Source organism: Scyliorhinus torazame, chromosome 27, assembly GCF_047496885.1.
Source record: "Scyliorhinus torazame isolate Kashiwa2021f chromosome 27, sScyTor2.1, whole genome shotgun sequence".
NCBI lineage: Eukaryota > Metazoa > Chordata > Chondrichthyes > Carcharhiniformes > Scyliorhinidae > Scyliorhinus > Scyliorhinus torazame.
In genome coordinates, this window is record NC_092733.1 from 12,258,575 (window position 1) to 12,283,132 (window position 24,558).

The 24,558-nt window shown below is 52.7% G+C and overlaps 1 protein-coding gene across 1 annotated transcript in view; it reads right to left on the bottom strand.

The window, feature by feature from the left end:
• LOC140403226 (complement C3-like) overlaps window positions 1–24,558 on the bottom strand; it is a 466,462-nt gene that overhangs the window by 293,008 nt on the left and 148,896 nt on the right. The window contains exons 16-17 of the mRNA XM_072490983.1: window positions 24,457–24,528; window positions 19,904–20,101 (exon numbers count right to left, since the gene is read on the bottom strand). Of these exons, the coding sequence (XP_072347084.1) occupies window positions 19,904–20,101; window positions 24,457–24,528 (270 nt within the window). The remainder of the gene's footprint in view (window positions 1–19,903; window positions 20,102–24,456; window positions 24,529–24,558) is intronic.

Sequence of the window (24,558 nt, forward strand, 5' to 3'; positions counted from 1 at the left end):
CAGGAGCAGCCCTTTGGATTTCGGCGGCAGCAGTGCGCAGGGGCCTTCTTGGAGGTGAGTAGCGACTTTAAAACCACTTACCTTTACAGGAGCAGCCCTTTGGATTTCGGCGGCAGCGGTGCGCAGGGGCCTTCTTGGAGGTGAGTAGTTAGTTTAAAAAGCCTTGCCTGGTCCCGTGTCTGTTCTTCTTTTCAGTTTTATTTGTTTTTATATAAGGCGGGAACCGGAAGTTCTACCTCTGGCAAGTGCCCCCCCCCAAACCAATAAATTCTGGTGGAGAGGAAACCCGAGACACTACACGTGTAGTGTCTCCCACCCGCCCTCCTCCTCTAACCTAATAATAAGACCCATTGGTGTATGGTAAGTGCCATATTATATTATTATATTATTAGCATTGTGCAGGTCAAGGATCGATGGTGGAGGAGCAGTCTCTGTCAGCGAGAGAACCTGAGAACATCTCAGACACTCAGAAGGCAAGTAAGTGATTTTTACTTTTATACCTTTTTTCAAATTGTGTGTGTCGGGGGGAAATTGAAGCGACATCACAGAAAAGCTGTGACCTGAGTGGCTGGTTGGGATTCTAACCTAAATTTAAAAAATATTTGAGTATTTGGGAACTAATTAAACATAATAACTTAATTATAATTTAGAGGATATCTAAGCCAGAGATCGGAGAGTATTATAGTTAGCGATCGCATTTCTATTAGAAATCTAGTGCTAGGAAACAGATAGTTGACAGTAACTTTGCAATTTAAAAAAAAAAAGTATTTAAAAAAAAAGAGACAAATTTTAATTTTAATTAATTGACGCAATGTCAGTTAGAGGGGTGCTGTGCTCTGACTGTGAGATGTGGCAGGTCCGGGAGGCTTCCAGCGTCCCGGGTGGCTTCATCTGCAGAAAGTGCACCCAACTGGAGCTCCTCACAGACCGCATGGTTCGGTTGGAGCAGCAATTGGATGCACTTAGGAGCATGCAGGTGGCGGAAAGCGTCATAGATCGCAGTTATGTAAATGTGGTCACACCCAAGGTGCAGGCAGAGAAATGGGTGACCACCAGAAAGGGCAGGCAGTCAGTGCAGGAATCCCCTGTGGTTGTCCCCTCTCGAACAGATATACCCCTTTGGATACTGTCGGGGGGGATAGCCTATCAGGGGAAAACAGCAGCAGCCAGAGCAGTGGCACCACGGCTGGCTCTGATGTTCAGAAGGGAGGGTCAAAGCGCAGAAGAGTAATAGTAATAGGGGACTCTATAGTCAGGGGCACAGATAGGCGCTTCTGTGGACGTGAAAGAGACTCCAGGATGGTATGTTGCCTCCCTGGTGCCAGGGTCCAGGATGTCTCCGAACGGGTAGAGGGAATCCTGAAGGGGGAGGGCAAACAGGCAGAGGTCGTTGTACATATTGGTACTAACGACATAGACAGGAAGGGGCATGAGGTCCTGCAGCAGGAGTTCAGGGAGCTAGGCAGAAAGTTAAAAGACAGGACCTCGAGGGTTGTAATCTCGGGATTACTCCCTGTGCCACGTGCCAGTGAGGCTAGAAATAGGAAGATAGAGCAGACAAACACGTGGCTAAACAGCTGGTGTAGGAGGGAGGGTTTCCGTTTTCTGGACCACTGGGAGCTCTTCCGGGGCAGGTGTGACCTGTATAAGATGGACGGGTTGCATCTAAACCGGAGAGGCATAAATATCCTGGCCGCGAGGTTTGCTAGTGTCACACGGGAGGGTTTAAACTAGTATGGCAGGGGGGTGGGTACGGGAGCAATAGGTCAGAAGGTGAGAGCATTGAGGGAGAACTAGGGAATAGGGACAGTGTGGCTCTGAGGCAGAGCAGACGGGGAAAAGTTGCTGAACACAGCGGGTCTGGTGGCCTGAAGTGCATATGTTTTAATGCAAGGAGCATTACGGGTAAGGCAGATGAACTTAGAGCTTGGATTACTACTTGGAACTATGATGTTATTGCCATTACAGAGACCTGGTTGAGGGAAGGGCAGGATTGGCAGCTAAACGTTCCAGGATTTAGATGTTTCAGGCGGGATAGAGGGGGATGTAAAAGGGGAGGCGGAGTTGCGCTACTTGTTCGGGAGAATATCACAGCTATACTGCGAGAGGACACCTCAGAGGGCAGTGAGGCTATATGGGTAGAGATCAGGAATAAGAAGGGTGCAGTCACAATGTTGGGGGTATACTACAGGCCTCCCAACAGCCAGCGGGAGATAAAGGAGCAGATAGGTAGGCAGATTTTGGAAAAGAGTAAAAACAACAGGGTTGTGGTGATGGGAGACTTCAACTTCCCCAATATTGACTGGGACTCACTTAGTGCCAGGGGCTTAGACGGGGCGGAGTTTGTAAGGAGCATCCAGGAGAGCTTCTTAAAACAATATGTAAACAGTCCAACTAGGGAAGGGGCAGTACTGGACCTGGTATTGGGGAATGAGCCCGGCCAGGTGGTAGATGTTTCAGTAGGGGAGCATTTCGGTAACAGTGACCACAATTCAGTAAGTTTTAAAGTACTGGTGGACAAGGATAAGAGTGGTCCGAGGATGAATGTGCTAAATTGGGGGAAGGCTAATTATGACAATATTAGGCGGGAACTGAAGAACATAGATTGGGGGCGGATGTTTGAGGGCAAATCAACATCTGACATGTGGGAGGCTTTCAAGTGTCAGTTGAAGGGAATACAGGACAGGCATGTTCCTGTGAGGAAGAAAGATAAATACGGCAATTTTCGGGAACCTTGGATGACGAGTGATATTGTAGGCCTCGTCAAAAAGAAAAAGGAGGCATTTGTCAGGGCTAAAAGGCTGGGAACAGACTAAGCCTGTGTGGCATATAAGGAAAGTAGGAAGGAACTTAAGCAAGGAGTCAGGAGGGCTAGAAGGGGTCATGAAAAGTCATTGGCAAATAGGGTTAAGGAAAATCCCAAGGCTTTTTACACGTACATAAAAAGCAAGAGGGTAGCCAGGGAAAGGGTTGGCCCACTGAAGGATAGGCAAGGGAATCTATGTGCGGAGCCAGAGGAAATGGGCGAGGTACTAAATGAATACTTTGCATCAGTATTCACCAAAGAGAAGGAATTGGTAGATGTTGAGTCTGGAGAAGGGGGTGTAGATAGCCTGGGTCACATTGTGATCCAAAAAGACGAGGTGTTGGGTGTCTTAAAAAATATTAAGGTAGATAAGTCCCCAGGGCCTGATGGGATCTACCCCAGAATACTGAAGGAGGCTGGAGAGGAAATTGCTGAGGCCTTGACAGAAATCTTTGGATCCTCGCTGTCTTCGGGGGATGTCCCGGAGGACTGGAGAATAGCCAATGTTGTTCCTCTGTTTAAGAAGGGTAGCAAGGATAATCCCGGGAACTACAGGCCGGTGAGCCTTACTTCAGTGGTAGGGAAATTACTGGAGAGAATTCTTCGAGACAGGATCTACTCCCATTTGGAAGCAAATGGACGTATTAGTGAGAGGCAGCACGATTTTGTGAAGGGGAGGTCGTGTCTCACTAACTTGATAGAGTTTTTCGATGAGGTCACTAAGATGATTGATGCAGGTAGGGCAGTAGATGTTGTCTATATGGACTTCAGTAAGGCCTTTGACAAGGTCCCTCATGGTAGACTAGTACAAAAGGTGAAGTCACACGGGATCAGGGGTGAACTGGCAAGGTGGATACAGAACTGGCTAGGCCATAGAAGGCAGAGGGTAGCAATGGAGGGATGCTTTTCTAATTGGAGGGCTGTGACCAGTGGTGTTCCACAGGGATCAGTGCTGGGACCTTTGCTCTTTGTAGTATATATAAATGATTTGGAGGAAAATGTAACTGGTCTGATTAGTAAGTTTGCAGACGACACAAAGGTTGGTGGAATTGCGGATAGCGATGAGGACTGTCTGAGGATACAGCAGGATTTAGATTGTCTGGAGACTTGGGCGGAGAGATGGCAGATGGAGTTTAATCCGGACAAATGTGAGGTAATGCATTTTGGAAGGGCTAATGCAGGTAGGGAATATACAGTGAATGGTAGAACCCTCAAGAGTATTGAAAGTCAAAGAGATCTAGGAGTACAGGTCCACAGGTCATTGAAAGGGGCAACACAGGTGGAGAAGGTAGTCAAGAAGGCATACGGCATGCTTGCCTTCATTGGCCGGGGCATTGAGTATAAGAATTGGCAAGTCATGTTGCAGCTGTATAGAACCTTAGTTAGGCCACACTTGGAGTATAGTGTTCAATTCTGGTCGCCACACTACCAGAAGGATGTGGAGGCTTTAGAGAGGGTGCAGAAGAGATTTACCAGAATGTTGCCTGGTATGGAGGGCATAAGCTATGAGGAGCGATTGAATAAACTCGGTTTGTTCTCTCTGGAACGAAGGAGGTTGAGGGGCGACCTGATAGAGGTATACAAAATTATGAGGGGCATAGACAGAGTGGATAGTCAGAGGCTTTTCCCCAGGGTAGAGGGGTCAATTACTAGGGGGCATAGGTTTAAGGTGAGAGGGGCAAGGTTTAGAGTAGATGTACGAGGCAAGTTTTTTACGCAGAGGGTAGTGGGTGCCTGGAACTCACTACCGGAGGAGGTAGTGGAAGCAGGGACGATAGGGACATTTAAGGGGCATCTTGACAAATATATGAATAGGATGGGAATAGAAGGATACGGACCCAGGAAGTGTAGAAGATTGTAGTTTAGTCGGGCAGTATGGTCGGCGCGGGCTTGGAGGGCCGAAGGGCCTGTTCCTGTGCTGTACATTTCTTTGTTCTTTGTTCACAAAAGAGGACACAAATCAGATCCCAGAAATACTGGAGAATGAAAGGTTTAGTGAGAGGGAAGCACTGAGGGGGATCAACATTAGTAGAGTAATGGTGCTGGGAAAATTGATGGGATTGAAGGCGGATAAATCCTCAGGGACTGATGATCTGCATCCCAGAGTGTTTAAGGAGGTGGCTCTGGGAATAGTGGATGCATTGGTGGTCATCTTCTGGGATTCTTTAGACCCTGGAACTGTCCCTGCCGATTGGAGGGGAGCTCATGCCACTCCAATATTCAACAAGGGAGGTAGAGAGAAAGCAGGGAATTATAGAGCAGTAAGCCTAACATCGGAGTGGGGAAAATCTTTGAATCCATTATCAAGGACTTTATAGCGGAACATTTAGAAAGCAGTAGCAGGATCAGTCAGAGTCCGTATGGATTTATGAAGGGGAAATCATGTTTGACAAATCTGTTGGAATTCTTTGAAGATGTAACCAGTACAGTTGACAAGGGGGAGCCAGTCGATGTGGTATATTTGGACTTTCAGAAGGCGTTTGACAAAGTCCCGCATGAGAGATTATTGTGCAAAATTAAAGCGCATGGGATTGGGGGAAATGTATTGAGGTGGATAGAAAACTGGTTGGCAGAGAGAAAACAAAGAGTAGGAATTAATGGGCCCTTTTCAAATTGGCAGGCAGTAACTAGTGGAGTGCCACAGGGATCGGTACTGGGACCCCAGCTATTCACAATATATATTAATGATTTGGATGAGGGAACAAAATGTAACATCTCAAAGTTTTCAGATGATACCAAGTTGGGTGGGAGGGTGAATTGTGAAGAGAATGCAGTGATCCTACAGCATGATCCGGACAGGTTGGGCAGGTGAGCAATTCAATGGCAGGTGCAGTATAATTTGGATAAGTGTGAGATTGTTCACTTTGGAAGCAAAAACAGGAAGGCAGATTACTACCTGAATGGTTGTAAACTGGGAGAGCGGAGTGTGCAGCGGGACCTGGCTGTCCTTGTGCACCAGTCGCTGAAGGTAAGCTTGCAGGTGCAGCAGGCGGTAAAGAAGGCTAATGGTATGTTGGCCTTCATTGCAAGAGGTTTCGAGTATAGAAGCAGGGATGTGTTGCTGCAATTGTACAGGGCCTTGGTGAGGCCACACCTGGAGTATTGGGTGCAGTTTTGGTCTCCTTTTCTGAGGAAGAATGTTCTTGCTCTCGAGGGAGTGCAGCGAAGGTTTACCAGACTGATTCCAGGGATGGCGGGGCTGTCATATGAGAGATTGACTCGGTGAGGATTGTTCTCGCTGGAGTTCAGAAGATTGAGGGGGAATCTCTTCGAGAATTATAAAATTCTAACAGCACGAGACAGGATAGATGCAGGGAAGATGTTCCCAATGATAGGTGTGTCCAGAACCAGGGGTCACAGTCTGAGGATTCAGGGTAAACCATTTCGGACGAAGATGAGGAGACATTTCTTTCACCCAAAAGTGGTGAGCCTGTGGAATTCATTACCACAGGAAGTAGTTGATGCGAAAACACTGAATATATGCAAGAGGCGACTAGATATCGCACTTGGGAGAATGGGATCAAAGGCTATGGGGAGAAATCAGGATTAGGCTATTGAGTTGGATGATCAGCCATGATCGTGATGAATGGCGGAGCAGGCTCGAAGGGCCAAAAGGCCTCCTCCTGCTCCTATCTTCTATGTAGGTATGTAAATCAGGAGTGAAATGGAATTCTTTCCATTTTCTGGATAGGTGCAGCTCCAACAACACTTAAGAAGCTTGACACCATGGGCGTCATTCTCCGACCCCCCGCCGTGTCGGAGAATGGCCGTAGGCTGCCGTGAATCCCGCCCCCGCCCCGCCGAAGTCTCCGGTACCGGAGATTGGGCGGGGGCGGGAATCGGGCCGCGCCGGTTGGCGGGCCCCCCCGCTCAATTCTCCGGCCCGGATGGGCCGAAGTCCCGCCCAGAAATTGCCTGTCCCGCTGGCGTAAATCAAACCATGTATTTACCGGCGGGACCAGGCGGCGCGGGCGGGCTCCGGGGTCCTGGGGGGGGGGGCGCGGGGCGATCTGACCTGGGGGGTGCCCCCACGGTGGCCTGGCCCGCGATCGGGGCCCACCGATCCGCGGGCAGGCCTGTGCCGTGGGGGCACTCTTTCCCTTCCGCCTCCGCTACGGCCTCCACCATGGCGGAGGCGGAAGAGACTCTCCCCACTGCGCATGCGCGGGAAACTGCCAGCGGCAGCTGACGCTCCCGCGCATGCGCTGGGAAACTGTCAGCGGCCGCTGACGCTCCCGCACATGCGCCGCATTTCCGCGCCAGCTGGTGGGGCAACATACGCCATTTCCGCCAGCTGGCGGGGCGGAAATCCCTCCGGGAAAGGAGCATTCCGCACCTTTGGGCCGGCGCGATGCCCGTCTGGTTGGCGCCGTGTTTGGTGCCAGTCGGCGGACATCGCGCCGTTGGGGGAGAATTTCGTCCCATGAAACAAAAGCACTTAATTGGACCCAACCGCCATTTTAAACATTCATCCTGTGCATCACCAATCGACAGTGGGGAAAAAGGCTGTCAACTTGCCGGCGCTCCTTACAAAGCCCCTCCCAAGCCCACAATCTCTATACCTAAAGGAACAAAGGAAGCAGCTGCAAGGGAAAGTTTCCCTTCAAATCACACCTGGGGCGACATTCTCCGACCCCCGCCGGGTCGGAGAATCGCCGGGGGCTGGCGTGAATCCCGCCCCCGCCGGTTGCCGAAGTCGCCAGCACCGGATATTCGGCGGGGCCGGAATCGCGCCGCGCCGGTTGGCGGGCCCCCCCAGTCGATTCTCTGGCCCGGATGGGCCGAAATCCCTCCGATAAATTGCCTGTCCCGCCGGCGTAAATTAAATCACCTACCTTACCAGCGGGACAAGGCGGCGCGGGCGGGCTCCGGGGTCCTGGGGGGGGCGCGGGGCGATCTGACCCCGGGGGGTGCCCCCACGGTGGCCTGGCCCACGATCGGGGCCCACCGATCTGCGGGCGGGCCTGTGCCGTGGAGGCACTCTTTCCCTTCCGCCTCCGCCACGGTCTCCACCATGGCGGAGGCAGAAGAGACTCCCTCCACTGCGCATGCGCGGGAAACTGTCAGCGGCCGCTGACACTCCCGCGCATGCGCCGCCCCGAGATGTCATTTCCGCGCCAGCTGGCGGGGCAACAAAGGCCATTTCCGCCAGCTGGCGGGGCGGAAATTCCTCCGGCGTCGGCCTAGCCCCTCAATGTTGGGGCTCGGCCCCCAAAGATGCGGAGCATTCCGCACCTTTGGGGCGGCGCGATGCCCGTCTAATTGGAGCCGTTTTGGGCACCAGTCGGCGGACATCACGCCGTTTCCGGAGAATTTCGCCCCTGATCCTGACTTGAAAGTGTATCACCCACTTATTAAAATCTTGGAACTCCTTTCCTAACAGCACAAAATGCAGCTTTTCCTGTAATATTCAAATGCCATGAATAAAACAAAACAGGGGCGGGATTGTCCGGGAATCGGCGGGGCGGGCAGAACCGGCGCAGTGGAGTTGCAGGAACCACTCCGGCGTTGGGCCGCCCCAAAGGTGCGGAATTCTCCGCATCTTCAGGGGCTAGGATGGCGGCAGAGTGGTTTGCGCGCCGCCAGCCAGCGTGGAAGGCCTTTGGCGCCGCATCAGCCGGGGCCGAAGGGACTCCGCTGGCTGGCGCGGGTCCACGCTTGCGCGGGAGCGTCTGCTGACATCATCCCCGCGCATGCGCAGGGGGGTTCACCTTCGCGTCGGCCATTGCGGAGGCCTACACGGCTGGCGCGTAGGAATAGAGTGCCCCCACGGCACAGGCCCACCCGCGGATCGGTGGGCACCGACCACGGGCCAGGCCACCGTGGGGGCACCCCCTGGGGCCAGATCCCCCCCCCCCCCACCCCACCCCCCACCCCGACGACCCCGGAGGCCGCCCACAGAGCTGGGTCCCTCCGGTAGGGACCTACCATTATTTACGCCGGTGGGACCCTCGTTAAACGGGCGTGACTTCGGCCCATCGCGGCCTGGAGAATTCGGGCGGCCCCGGGGCCCATTGCGTCGCGCCGGTCCCCGCCATTCTCCGAGGCGGGTGGAGCGTTTCACGCCGTGTCGACTTTTGGGGGGACAGAGAATTCGGAGGACGGCGGGGGGGGGGGGGGGGGGGATTCACACCAGCCCCCCCCCCGGCGATTCTCCGATCCGGCGGGGGGTCGGAGAATCCCGCACCAGGGGCGCGATTCTCCGACGCCCCACCGGTTCGGAGAATCGGCGGGGGCCGGCGTGAATCCCGCCCCCGCCGTGTCGCGAATTCTCCGCCACCGGATATTTGGCGGGGTGGGAATCGCGCCGCGCCGGTCGGCGGGAATCCCCCGGCGATTCTACGGTCCGCGATGGGCCAAAGTCCCGCCGCTGTCAACCCACTCCAGCCGGCGTGGATTGAACCACCTTTGGGACGGCGGGACACGGCGGCGCTGACGGGCTCCGGGGTCCTGGGTGGGGCGCAGGGCGATCTGGCACCGGGGGGGTGCCCCCACTGTGGCCTGGCCCGTGATCGGGGCCCACCGATCCGCGAGCGGGCCTGTGCCCTGGGGGCACTCTTTTCCTTCTGCCTTCGCCATGGTCTCCACTATGGCGGAGGCGGAAGAGACTCCCTCCACTGCGCATACGCGGGGATGCCGTGAGTGGCCGCTGACGCTCCCGCGCATGCTGACAAAGTCATTTCTGCGCCGGCTGGCGGGGCACCAAAGGCCTTTCCCGCCAGCTGGCGGGGCGGAAATCAGTCCGGCGAGGGCCTAGCCCCTCAAGGTAAGGGCTCGGCCCCTCAAGATGCGGAGACTTCCTCACCTTTGGGACGGCGCGATGCCGGACGTTTTTGACGCCGGTCGGCGGACATCGCGCCGATATCGGGGAATCCCGCCCGAGGTCTTTGAACTATTTCACTTATACACAGAGAGCGACAATTCTCCGAATTCCTGTTTCTTCAATCGCCAAAATAAATGCCATACAATGACCATCTTCTACAAGAGAGGACCGAAGCACCGCCCCTTAAAATTCAATTGCATTATCATCACTAAATCCCCACAATCAACATCCTGGGGGTTACCATTGATCAGAAACTGAACTGAAGGGCAGCACGGTTGCCTCACGGCGCCGAGATCCCAGGTTCGATCACGGCTCTGGGTCACTGTCTGTGTGGAGTTTGCTCGTTCTCCCCATGTTTGTGTGGGTTTTGCCTCCATAACCCAAAGATGTGCAGGGTAGGTGGATTGGCCACGCTAAATTGCCCCTTAAGTGGAAAAAGTTGAATTCGGTACTCTAAATTTATAGGAAACTGAACTGGGCTAGCCATATTGATACTGTGGCTACCAGGGCAGGTCAAAGGCTAGGAATCCTACGGCGAGTAACTAACCTCCTGACCCTCTAAAGACTGTCTGCCATCTTTCATTTTCATTTTTTCATTTCATTTCAGGGTACAAGTCGAGTAATGGAATACTCACCACTTTCCTGGATGAGTGAAGCTCCAACAACAATCAAAAAGCTCAACACCATCCAGGACAAAGCAGTCCACTTGATTGCTTCTCCTTCCACAAACATTCAAACCCTCCATCATCGATGAACAGTGGCAGCTATGTGTACCATCTACAAGATGCACTGCATCTTGTACAATCAGTAGGGGCTGATTTAGCACAGTGGGCTAAACAGCTGGCTTGTAATGCAGAACAAGACCAGCAGCGAAGGTTCAATTCCCGTCCCGACCTCCCCAAATAGGCGCCGGAATGTGGCAACTAGGGGCTTTTCACAGTAACTTCATTGAAGCCTACTTGTGACACTATGCGATTGTTATTATTAGTAACTCACCAAGGTTCCTCAGACAGCACCTTCCAAACCAACAACTATTACCATTGAGAAGAACAAGAGCAGTAGGTACCTGGGTACCCCACCACCTGGAAATTCCCCTCCCAAGTTACACGCCATCCTGACTTGGAAATATATCGCCGCTCCTTCACTGTCGCAGGGGCAACATCTTGGAACTCCCTCCCGAACAGCACCGTGGGTATACCTACACCTGAAGGACTGCAGCGGTTCAAGAAGGCAGCTCACCGCTCCTTTCTGACAGGAACTAGGGATGGACAATAAATGCTGGCCAGCGATGCCCATTTCTCGTAAATGAATTTAAAAAATAAAAAATAATACGCTGTTTACTGCTTCTAAAACTAACATTACTTAGGCTCAACTAATTTTTCTATGGCTTCCATCTCTTTGTCACTTGTTAAATTTTCAAAATATTTTGCTTGGCTTTGAAGTTATTCTGGCCTCATAATTTAATCACCTGGGTTGAAGGTTCATCTTGGATGATCGCACTGAAATGGGCAGTATTACACTGGACATTTATATGTGCACCACTGCACATTCAGATGTATTGCAGTCAGAGGAACTGAATTTGGTGCAAAGAGTGGACCAGGCAGCCATTATGATATTTCCTGTTTGCCCTAACACCCACTAAAAAACTCTACCCAAACAACTCTCCTCCGCACGGGAAGATTTTTTTTCTTTTCTCCATCTTAACAAGTGCTCAAAAATGGACTTTCTGAAAGGTAATTAAAATACTCACCTGGCATGTTACATCAAAAAACTATGACATGGAACTTCCAGTGATGACGATGTGCTGAGCAGTCGCACGTTAGGTGGCTCTCCTCCTGTGGACCCGAAAAATGGTCACTTTTCAACGATAACTCGCCAAAATAAATGCAGTAACTCATTCCCCAACCTTGGTAAGTCAGAGGAAGGACGGAAAAGAGGTTGAATATCAGAAAATATGCCCAGAAAAAGTCAAACTATGGGCCGAGCAATGACCTGGGGGGCGATTCTCCGACCCCCCGCCGGGTCGGAGAATCGCCGGGGGCTGGTGTGAATCCCGACCCCGCCGGTTGCCGAATTATCCGGCACCGGAGATTCGGCGGGGGCGGGAATCGCGCCATGCTGGTTGGCGCCCCCCCCTCCCCCCCCCCCCCCCCCCCCCCCCGCGATTCTCCGGCCCGCAGTTAAAATGCCTGTCCCGCCGGCGTAGATTAAACCACCTACCTTACCGGCGGGACAAGGCGGCGCGGGCAGGCTCCGTCGTCCTGGGGCGGCGCGGGGCGATCTGGCCCCGGGAGGTGCCCCCACGGTGGCCTGGCCCGCAATCGGGGCCCACCGATCCGCGGGCGGGCCTGTGCCGTGGGGGCACTCTTTTCCTTCCGCCTTCACCACGGTCTCCACCATGGCGGAGGCAGAAGTGACTCCCCCCACTGCGCATGCGCGGGAATGCAGTCAGCGGCCGCTAACGCTCCCGCGCATGCGCCGCCCGGAGATGTCATTTCCGCACCAGCTGGCGGGGCACCAAAGGCCATTTCCGCACGCTGGCGGGGCGGAAATTCGTCCGGCGCGGGCCTAGCCCCTTAAGGTTGGGGCTCGGCCCCCAAGGATGCGGAGCATTCCGCACCTTTGGGGCGGCGCGATACACGACTGATTTGCGCCGTTTTGGGCGCCAGTCGACGGACATCGCGGCGATACTGGAAAATTGCGCCCCAGGGGCGGAATTCTCCACAATCGGCGTGATGTCCGCCGACCGGCGCCAAAAACGGCGCGAATCAGTCTGGCATCGCCCCGCCCCAAAGGTGCAGAATCCTCCGTATCTTGAGCGGCCGAGCCCTAACCTTGAGGGGCTAGGCCCGCACCGGACTGATTTCCGCCCCGCCAACAGGCGGGAAAGGCCTTTGGTGCCCCGCCAGCTGGCGCGGAAATGACTTTGCCGGGCGGCGCATGCGCGGGAGCGTCAGCGACCGCTCACGGCATCCCCGCGCATGCACAGTGGAGGGGGTCTCTTCCGCCTCCGCCATGGTGGAGACCGTGGCGAAGACGGAAGGAAAAGAGTGCCCCCACGGCACAGGCCCGCCCGCGGATCGGTGGGCCTCGATCGCAGGCCAGGCCACCATGGGGGGGCACCCCCCCCGGGGCCAGGTCGCCCCGCGCCCCCCCCAGGACCCCGGAGCCCGCCCGCGCCACCTTGTCCCGCCGGTAAGAGAGGTGGTTTAATCCACGCCGGCGGGACAGGCATTCCAGCAGTGGGACTTCGGCCCATCCAGGCCGGAGAATCACCAGGTGGGGGCCCCGCCAACTGGCGTGGCGCGATTCCCGCCCCCGCCGAATCTCCGGTGCCGGAGAATTCAGCAACCGGCGGGGATGGGATTCACGCCAGCCCCCGGCAATTCTCCGACCCGGCAGGGGGTCGGAGAATCCCGCCCCAGTAGTGGAAGGGGCCAGGAACGACCACACTTGGATGAGCCAACCAGCGCACGAGGTGGTGGAACGCAAGTTTCGCTGAAGCAAAAGGAGAAAGGCAGGCAGAACAAGCTCCCCCTGCATCGGGGCGGGAGTTGGAAGGCATCCTTCACCAAGGCACTGTGGGAGCACCTGCAGGAGATAAAGGCGGACTTATAAACGGACACTGAGGCCGCGGTGGCTGAGACCCTGGCCCAAATACAGCTCGCCCTGAGCAGAGCGGAGAAGAGACTGGAATCCCAAGAGGCGACCATCACGGACATGGAAAAGGCTGCAACCGACGAGAGTGATTGGATCGTGGCACTGGAGAAGGAGTTGGTGACGCAGGGCAGTCTGAAGGGTGAAGTAGAGGATCAGGAGAGCCGCTCAAGAAGACAAAACCTGTGGATTGTGGGCCTATCAGAGGGGATCGAAGGCAGGGACCCCACTGTATATGTGAACGAAATGCTGGGCAACCTGCTGGGAAGAGAAACTTTCCCCGACCCACCAGAAATAGACAGGGCACACCGATTGCTGTGCCCAAAACCCAAAGCTGGGGAACAACCGAGGGCAGTAATAGCCAAACTGCACCATTACCAGGACCGGGAATGAATCTTGCACTGGGCCAGGCAGTCCAAGAATTGTAGCTGGGAAAGGCAATAGAATAAGGATATGCCAGTACATTGAGGCTGACCTGGTCAGGAAACGGGCAGAATTCAACAGGGCAAAAGCAGCCCTATACAAGAACAGTGTACACTTTGGTATGCTATACCTAGCGAAGCTCTGGGTCACATACCAAGGCAAAGAACACTTCTTTACAACCCCTGCCGAGGAATGCGGGTAGGAACAGCAACAGCATGGGACGTGATAAGGGGCCGCTGGCAAGGAACAACAGCACAGTGACGGGCTGACGGCGGGGGGGGTCGAGGGAACACCTTTCACCCCCCCATCAAACACACCCTGAGCGACAAACGGCCAGCCACCATCTGAGGGACCGCTTCACGGGGAAGATTGTGACCTTGTTCGAGAGAACGAGTGCATCAGAGAAGGAAAAGTGACGTAGCAAGTGAGAAGAGTACCCGGTAAGATGGGGAAAGAACGGGCAGAAGGACGGAGAGCAGGCGAGGGAGAAACGAGGTAGTACAGGGGTCTACCCACTTGGCAGACGCACAGTTGGCAGTGTGCAGGGGCAGATCCACATGGTGGATGCACTGTTGGCGACCATGTTGGGTGCCCCCTGGAAAAAAGGGAAACCCTGGAGCACAGGGACCCGACCGCGTGGGGAGAGCCGTGACAGTGGCCATCTCGGACAGCCCCCTAACAAAGGGAAACCCTGAGTGCAGGGGCGCGTCCACCAGGTAAATAATGTTAATCCCACAGGAGCCAGGGGGACGACAACACTAACCCCACCAGGATAGTCACCTGGAACGTCAGGGGACTCAACGGCCCAGTGAAAAGATCCAGAGTCTTCACCCACCTAAGAAACATGAAAGCCAACATAATCTTTCTCCAGGAGATACACCTGAGAGAGCACGACCATCTGCTGGTAAGGAAAGACATTCCAGTTCCGGGACGAGGGCCAGGAGGGTGGCAATACTGATCAATGAGGACGATGTTTAAGGCGTCAAAGACAGTTACGGACCCAGGGGGATGGTACATCATGATCAGCGAGGCCCTAGACGGGGCACCGATAGGGCTTGTTAACATTTACGCTCCCAACTGGGATGACACAAAATTTATTAAAAAGACCATGGCGGAAATCCGCGACATAGCGACGCATCAACTGATCATGGGGGGGGAGGGAGACTTTAACTGTGTACAGGAACCACGGACAGACAGGTCAAACCCCAAAACAGGGAATACCTCAAACATAGCGAAGGAACTTGGTCGGTTTCTGGAACAGATGGACCGTTGGAGGTTCACCCACCAGTGGAGAAAGAGTTCTCCTTCTTCTCCCCAGTACACAACATATATACCAGGATTGACTTCTTTGTGGTGGGGAAATCGGTGCTTCCAGGGTTGGTCAAAGCAGAAGACTCCGCAATCGTAATCTCCAACCATGCTCCACATTACATTGATGTGAGGTTGGAGACAGGCAGGGCCCAACGCCCCGCATCGAGGTTGGACATTGCCCTACTAGTCAACACGGCTTTCAGTGAAAGGGTATCACAGGCCATAGCGACGTATACGGAAAACAGCCAAAACGGGGACATCTCACCCTCCACGCTCTGGGAGGCGCGAAAGGCCGTGATCAGAGGAAAAATGATCACCTTCAAAGCGTGACGAGATAGGGAGGAAAGAGCAGTTGGTCGACTCCATACTGGAGGTAGACCGTAAATACTCCGAGGCCCTGAACGTAGAGCTCCTGGCGGAGAGGAAAAAGCTACAAATGGACTTTGACCTGCTCTCCACGAGAAAAGCAGTGCACCAACTCCGCCTGGCATGGGGGATCCTATACGAACACAGAGACAAAGCCAGCCGCCTGCTGGCACACCAGCTGAGAAAGCAGGCAGCCAGTAGAGAGATTGTGCAAATTCAAGACAACAGAGGCACATTGGAAACAGAGCCAGAAAAGATCAACAAAACCTTTGAGGCCTTTTACCGAGGGCTGTACAGCTCAGAGGCCCCAACAGGGGACTTGGAGATGAAACAGTTCCTTGACGGACTGGACATGCCAGTTGTGGGGAGAACAGAAAACGGGGCCTGGAAGCACCACTAGAACTGGGAGAGATCATGTTGAGTATTAGCTCCATGCAGGCAGGGAAGGCGCCGGGACCAGGCAGACTCCCGGCGGACTTCTACAAAGAATTTGCGACAGCACTTGCTCCGCACCTGCGGGAGATGTTCACAGACTCGCTGGCTAGGGGCACACTGCCACCTACACTAGCACAAGCCTCAATCTCGCCAATACCTAAGAAAGACAAATGTAAGGTTTTCGGGCAATTCGGCCCTTTTTGGACTGCCCAAGAATAAAACCCAGAGACTGTAAACTGGACACTTTTCAGCCAAGGGAACGTAACCAAATTTTCCAGCAGGCTTGGTCCGCTGAGCCGAGTAGGGGCATAGGTATTTACAACCCCCCCCCCCCCCCCCCCCCCCCCCCCCCCAGGAGCTACAAGGAAGAAGGAGCCAGACAACTAGATAAGATTAAAACACAGACAAAGGGGCACGGGAATACACAAGGGGCCTGCCTGCAAGCAGGACAATGGGATGGTCATCGCCCCATGCAGATGTAAATGACTTGGCCTCCACCAGAGCAGAATCCAATCAACACCCCATCAACATAGCAGTGATCTCCGGAGCAGATGGAAGACTTTGAAAATCTTCACAAGGGAGCTCAACCTCGTTATCTCAAAAAGCAGACTGGAGGCGGACCTAGGGGAGGTACTCCCATCTTGACAGGTCTGACCGGCTCAAAGGGGGCAGGACCAGCGGGAACTTTAAACCTTATGGATTCAATGCAAAAGGGGCTGGCCGAACACAGGAAAAAGCCAGGTAAAACGGATATAAAAGGGGCTGTGTTTCGATTGAGGGTCTCTTGGCTTGACCTCTCCACCTTCGACTTGACCTCCTGCAGCCTGTGACCGTAAGTACCCTGCAGCAGCTTGCGAAACTCCCTTGACTTTGATAGTGGTTGAGGCTTTGGGGCAGGGGGCTTGATTTGTGTTTTGTGCCATTGCTAAACTTGTGTAACAATAAGATTTTACGTTGTGTCCGTTATAGTACTTCCTGAATAGACTTAGTTTATGTTAGAGTTTAAGATTTTATTATAATTTCTTCTGTTTGATGATTTTGACCTGGGTTTTGCAATAAACCTCGATTTGCTGATAATTGGAGTTGTTTCAATTCTTCAATCTCTCACCAGTGATCTCTGACCAAGTCATTGTTAAGATATTCCTCACCTTAATTCCGGGGTCGAGAATCTAGGGTCATCTTGAACGATTCGAACCGTTCACTCAGGACAGGCTGCTGGTTAGGTAATAAACAGCAGTGTCCTATTCTCTCTCTTGGGAAAGCTACTCCAGCGAAGTAGGAACCGGGCGGATGTTGCACCACCGGCAAGAGAGAGAATCACCTGGGCATTGGTGGGGGTTTGGATATCTGTGTGATATAAGCCTCAGGCTTCCGGTTAGGGATAAACGGCAGGCTTGATTCAGTGCTCTCTTCCGTGGAGGTGTCCCAGTGCGGCATCCCCTGGCCTCTGAAGTTTCAGTGCCAGCTGGAGAGAGACACACACAGATACTCAAACCCCAGATATCGGCCCAGTAGTGGAGTAGCAGAGATGGAACCCTCTACAATGGCGACCACGAATTTATCCCGAACCGGAAGCCTGAGGCTTATATCACACAGATATCCAAACCCCCACAAATGCCCAGGTGATTCTCTCTCTTGCCGGTGGTGCAACACCCACCCGGAGGTGGTCGTAGAGGACCAGATGGGCTTTGTAAAAGGTAGACAGCGAATATCAGATGCCTGCTGAATGTGATCATAACCCCTTCCGGGGAGGGGACACCAGAGGTGGTCGTTTCCCTAGACGCAGAAAAGGCCTTAGACAGAGTGGAAGTGCCTTATGGAGGTACTGGAGCGGTTCGGGCTCGGATCAGGGCTCACCTGCTGGGTGAAGCTCCTATACAACGCTCCCGTAGCGAGCGTACGGACAAACAACACCAGCTCCCAGTAATTCCAGCTGCACAGAGGCACCAGGCAGGGATGCCCGCTGTCCTCACTGCTGTTCGCCCTCGCCATCAAACCACTACCGATCGCTCTCAGAACAGCAAAGAACTGGAGGCGGATCCATGGGGAGGCAGAGAGCACAGAGTCTCGCTCTTGGCAGATGCTCTACATCTCAGACCCATAAAGCAGCATGGAAAGAATCATCACGCTACAAACCCAATATGAGCAAAACTGAGATCTTCCCGGTGAACCCGCAAGGGGGAGGGGCAGCGCTGGGGGGCTGCTGTTTAAACAAGCCCAACACAAATTCCACTACCTGGGGATCCAAATCGCTCACGACTGGGCGGGGATCCACAACTGGAACCTGACCAGCCTGACAGAGGAAGTCAAAAAGGACCTGCAAAGCTGCAACACACTCCCACTCTCCCTCGCGGGGAGAGTGCAGACGATCAAAATGAACGTGCTGCACAGGTCTTCCTGCTTAGATCTATATCCCCAAGGCCTTTATCAACTCACTGGACAAGTTAATCATGGCGTTTGTATGGGGGGAAGAATGCAAGGATCCAAAAGAAGGTCCTACAGAGTCCAGGGGAGGGCCTACAATACTACCACTGGGCGGCGACAGCAGAAAGAGTAATGGGATGGATTAAGGAGCCAGAAACCGAGTGGGTACGCGTGGCATGGGCCTCCTGCAGGGGGACCTTGCTCCGGGCCCTCGGCACCCAAAAAACACTCCAGCAGCTCAGTGGTGGTACCACTCCAGACCTGGAACCAATTGCGGCAGCAATTCTACCTGACCAAAATGTCCGACAAAGCCCCCATCTGCAACAACCATAGGTTTGTCCCAGTGCTCACTGATGCCACCTTTAAAAGGTGGAGACAGGACGGGGGGACACTGACAGTCAGGGACCTATACACCGATGACAGGGTCACAAGGATGAGTAGATTCTTCCAGGAGGAGAAAGACAGATGTGAACGGTGCCCTCGAGGCACCAGCCAAAACCACGCCTACATGTTCTGGTCTTGCCCCAGACTTGCTCGGTACTGGACAACCTTCTTCGAGGCAGTGTCCAAAGTGATGGGGATGAGGGTGGAGGCGTGCCCAAAAGGGCCGGTCTTCGGGGTATCAGACCAGCCAGGTCTCTTCATTGGCAGGAGGGCGGACGCCCTTGCCTTTTGCCTCACTTGATGTAGAATCCTGCTCAGCTGGTGGTCAGCAGCACCACCCAAAGCTGCGGACTGGCTGTCCGACCTGTCGGAATTTCTCCAAATGGAGAAAATCAAATTCACCATCCGCGGGTAGGAAGGTGGCTTCCTCAGAACATGGGAGCAATTCACCCAACTGTTCCGGGATCTGTTTGTGGCCAATGAACAAACAAATAAATAATCAAGTAGCCAAGAGCCAGGGGAATATAGCCAAGACATGAGAAAAGAGGGGGAAGGGAAGACCCGGGGGGGGTGGGAGGGGGGGGGGGGGAAGGGGGGAACAGTGCAAGAGGGGATAGCCAAACACAGCTGAAAAGAAATGGGAGCTGCAGAGAGGGAGAGGAGGGGAATGGGTGATGGGGGGAGGGGGGGGGGGCAGGGAAGGGGAGGAAGCGGGGACAGGGAGGAAGGGGCAGAAAATAATAGAAGGGAGCCAGAGGGGAGGAAAGACGAGGGAACACAAACTGGAATGAGGAGCATGGGAAACAACAATGACCACAACGAACACAGGAGGGCAACAGAGAGTAAGAAAGTACAGGAGGAAGGAGCGACAGACGACCGAGATGGAGGCAAACACACAACAACAGTGAAAACCGACCGGGAGAAGCAAGTAACATCAGGGAGGCGCCCCGCTCACCCAGTTTTGGTTTGGTTTGCCTGTTCTCTATATACCTTATTTTTTTAAAAACACAGAAAAGGGGGGGGAGAAAGCCATCCCTCTCAGACAATGACACCTTTAACGTAATTGTCTCTCCGTTGCTTCTTTGTGTATACACTTCCCCAGTTTTTATTTTCCCACCCCTTGGTTTTTTAGTTGTGAAGTGTTTTTGTTATCTCTTTTTGGTTTCTCTATGTGTACATCTGTAAATATACCGTATAAAAAAAAAATAAAGAACATTTTTTTAAACTATGACATTTCATTTGAGTTACCACATAGAGAAATAATTGATGCTTACTTCTCGCTAAAGTTAGTTCAGTTTTGCTGCGTTGATCCTTAAATTCTTGGAGATGGTTGCAACAATCAAGGAAGGCGGCTTTACACTCTTCGCCAAGTCGTATATTCCTTGCTCTCTTGGTACATGAAAATCCCATGGGGTTAGGCATCATTCCATCATGGCAACATCTCCGCTGCATTTTGGATTTGTACTGCCTGACTAAAATAAAAAGATATGATGAATCAAATAGGAAAATTAAATATAAAAATACCAAAGAAAAGGGAGTTAAATATGCCTTTGAAAAAAACATTTCAAAGAAATGTGGAAATCATTTTCCGGAGATGTTTAACAGCTCAGGGCTTTTGTATGAATCATAAAAAAAAAACACTTTTATTTTCAACACGCAATTAAGTTTATGTACATACTACATCTCAATGATAATATCAGGGGCAGTAAAATGTAAAATGGAGCTTTGTCATTCATGATTTAACAGCATAAAGACAAAACAAATCGGGACAGGTGTCGGCCATTCAGCCCTTCAAGCCTGCTCTAGCTTTCAATGTGATCATATTGATCTTCTACCAAAACTCGATGTTCCTCTTCACTGTTAATTCAAAAATCCATTGTTCTGTCTGACATCTGGGGCGTAATTCTCCGACCCCCCGCCGGGTTGGAGAATCGCCGGGGGCTGCTGTGAATCCCGCCCCCGTCGGTTGCCGAAGTCTCTGGTACCGGATATTCGGCGGGCGGGAATCGGCCCGCGCCGGGTGGCGGGCCCCCCCGCTGGATTCTCCGGCCCGGATTGGCCGAAGTCCCGCCGATAAATTGCCTGTCCCGCCGGCATGGATTAAACCACCTTTTGAACGGTGGGACAAGGCGGAGTGGGCGGGCTCCGGGGTTCTGGGGGGGCGCGGGGCGATCTGGCCCCGGGGGATGCCCCCACGGTGGCCTGGCCCGCGATCGGGGCCCACCGATCCGCGGGCGGGCCTGTGACGTGGGGGCACTCTTTCCCTTCCGCCTCCGCCACGGTCTCCACCATGGCAGAGGCGGAAGAGACTCCCTCCACTGCGCATGCGCGGGAAACTGTCAGCGGCCGCTGACGCTCCCGCACATGTGCCGCCCCGATATGTCATTTCCGCGCCAGCTGGCGGGGCAACAAAGGCCGTTTCCGCCAGCTGGCGGGGCGGAAATCCCTCTGGTGTCGGCCTAGCCCCTCAATGTTGGGGCTCGGCCCCCAAAGATGTGGAGCATTCCGCACCTTTGGGGCGGCGCGATGCCCGTCTGATTGGCGCCGTTTTGGCCGCCAGTCGGCGGACATCGCGCCGTTTGGGGAGAATTTCGCCCCAGATCAATGACTGAGCCATTCAAAGTATTAGAGAATTCCAAAGATTCACAACCCTTTGTGTGAGGAAACGTCTCTTTACCTCAGTCCTAAATGGCCAACCTCTTAACCTGAGACTGTGGCTGTCATTATTTTGGTGGAAAAAACTTGAACAATTGTACTAGTGTAAAAGATGCTTCTAGTACTTAGTAAGAGCAATTTAAATTTCAAGAGCACCCTTGACTTAAATATTCCAAGGTGCTTCACAGGAGAAAGCATTAAACAGAATTTGACAGCAAGCCACATAATAACAAGTAACCAAAAATGTGACAAAAGTGATCAGCTGTTAAAGGAATAGAAAAGAAGCAGCGAGATTGAGGGAGGGAGTTTAGGATCCAGGGAGCTGAAGACACAGATGTGAAAATGAACATTGCAATTAATTTTATCATCAGTTACTTACGCATGGAAGACTATTCGGACCATTAGGTCCATGCTGGCTCGCCACAGCGCAGTGAGTCAATCCTACTTTGCTCGCTTCGTCGTGCCCTAATTGTTTCCACTTCCACCACCTTCCAGTGTGAAAGCATCCCTCCTGGTACGGTGACATAGTGGCAATGTTACTGGACTAGTAATCTAGTAGTAGGGTTTAAACCAGCTGGTGGAATTTCAATGCAATTAATAAAGATCTGGACTTGAAAGCTAATCTCAGTAATGGCAACCATGAAACTATTGTTTCAAGTCAGGATGGTGTGTCGTTTTGAAGGGAACTTTCAGGTGTACCATCCATCTGCTGACCTTGTCCTTCCAGGTGGTAGAGGTTGCGGGTTTGGAATGTGCTGTCAAAGAAGCCTTGGTGAGTTGCTGCACTGTATCTTGTCATAGTTTTCTCTCTTGCCTTCTCTCTATTTAAGCCCTTCCCAAACTGTTTAAAATCAAAGATTAAATTCCTCCCGACTTATATGTCTCACTAGAACATAGGTCTCAACATTGTTCATAAACCATCCCAATAGTACAGCCCACCTTTCCCCAGAACAGATGCCAGATACCCCACACAATGGAATCCAATTCTACCACATCAGTCTTTGAGCCATGCATTCACTTCTCTAATTATTTGGCGCTTTTGCGAAAGCACGGGATCTGTACATTGAAGAGTGGAACCCCTTCCTGTTAATGTAGGGCCCTCTCCACCAGTTGTTGAAGAAGGACCATCCTTGGGAATGGGCCCAGCCACAACAGAATGCGTTCTGAGGTGAAGAAACGATTCTCCACCTCAAAATTTTTAACCTATTTTGATGCCCCCCCCCCCCCCCCCCACCCCGCCAAGCCACTCACTCCAGACACCACCAAGTTTGGTCATCCCGGGGAAAGGTCCGCCGCTGCCAGGACCGGTCCGAATCAGATGCAGGAAGGCTCGCCCAACTGCGTTCTTTCGGCCCCTGGATGCTGTTTACATCCACAATATTGGAACGGGTGCCACGTAAATCCTGGGTTTGGTAGTGGCCCAGACCGGGCCAGTCTCTTATTCTGTGAGCGCAGAAGGCAGAGTGAATTGCCACACGGACGACATCCGGTGACGCGTTACGTGAACCGGCGATCCCACTTATTTCAAAGTTGCCACTGCGGGCGCTACCAACTCCGCCAGCCATCCAAGTCCAGGAAACTGAGATGCCTGATGCAGACTTTCCGGGCTCCAATATGAACATCCAACAAAATACGGAGATTGCTGCCTACCACATCCGTACCTGCCACACTGGTCCAATCCAATTGCTCCAGGCAAACATGCCGGTCCCTGGGGCAGTAAACGCCTCGCATCCCTGCCTTATTGGTGCTCAAACGCCGCCTTCAGTCATACCAGGAGCCTCTCACAACAGCCATGGACATTTCTCCGGACTTGCGAGGGGGGGAGGGTGTTATGACCCCCTCATAGGTTACAGGGTGTACAGCTTCCGGTTTCCCCTGACGGCCATGGAATACGTACTTCCCCAGTAAACAGGGCAGAGTTTCTCCCTTGATAAGCGCATCCTCTTCATATAAAAACCCTGACCGGGACACAGGTGAAGGAGGGAGACCCTTCTGGAAGTGGAGAGAAAACTGTTTGTTTGTATCAAACCATTCATTCCCACGTGCCGTTGAATTCTACACTTACCAAGCAGCTAGCCTCTTACCCTAAAATAGAGTAAGAAACAATTTCTGCAGGTGAAATTGTTGGAAAAAGCACTTCCTTTCCCTCTTCACCAAACCCATCACTCACCCAACTCCCATCACTCTTGTTCAAAGCCATACTCCAGTCCTCCAGACTATCTGTCTCTGGGCCATCTCCCCCTCCTCCAGGTGCTTCTGACTGTCTCTTTCGAGGCCCTCCTCTCACCCACTCCTGTGTGTGAGGATGAGGATTCACCTGAGGAAGGAGCAGCGCTCCGAAAGCTAGTGACATCGAAACAAACCTGTTGGACTTTAACCTGGTGTTGTAAGACTTCTTACTGAGGATGGGTGGGTTGTGATGGGGTCCCCATGTGCGTGTGGGAGGGTCACTGTGTCTGGAAGGGTTTTTTGTTTTAACCAGAGATTGATTAAAAGGGCACGCCGATCTCAGGCTCCTTCAGGCCTGCCCTGCCAGCATGATGGCATGGGATACGCCTCCAGGATATTTTTCTTCTAAATGCTGGACAATATGGCAAGAAAAGCTGGCTAATGTCATGTCTCCCTCAATATTAGTGCTGCAAGCTGCTTTCCTGGCCTGTAAAATTCCGCCCTTAGTCTGGTCTGCAGCATGGGGTGTTTACATGATGATATCTGGCATTCCTTGATTGTGTTTTTGTTCAGTGAGTGTCAGGCACTTAATCCATAAACTTGGGTGTGTCATTGTTGGAGCATAGGTGCTCATGGTTGTTGCATGCTAGATACTAGAAGATTTAAGCAAACGACCATGAAGTCGATCACTGATTTCTGTAGGAAGCGATGCAGGAAAACAGGGAGGTAAATTTACAAAAACTATACTGCAAAGTTTCCATCCACAGTATGTTTGTCCCACTGAGATCTGGACACAGTGGAAATGCAGGTGCCATGCACATTAAATTGATAAAAGTAAACTCAGCAGCAACCATTTATCACAGATTTCATGTTTTCACAGAGAAGAAGGGCTGTCACCAGTTGGTTATACAGATACATCAGATGAACATTTTACTCCCATCAAAATTACCCTTACAAACGTGATTAATTGCAATGCCCGATTTCGTAAATCAGAAACACATACATTTGGCTGCCTTAACGTCCATGAGTTTCGTTGAACGACGTTTACGTTTCATTGGCTGTTTGCATTTCAGCTCTGTAATTGACAATTGAAATAGACGCATGT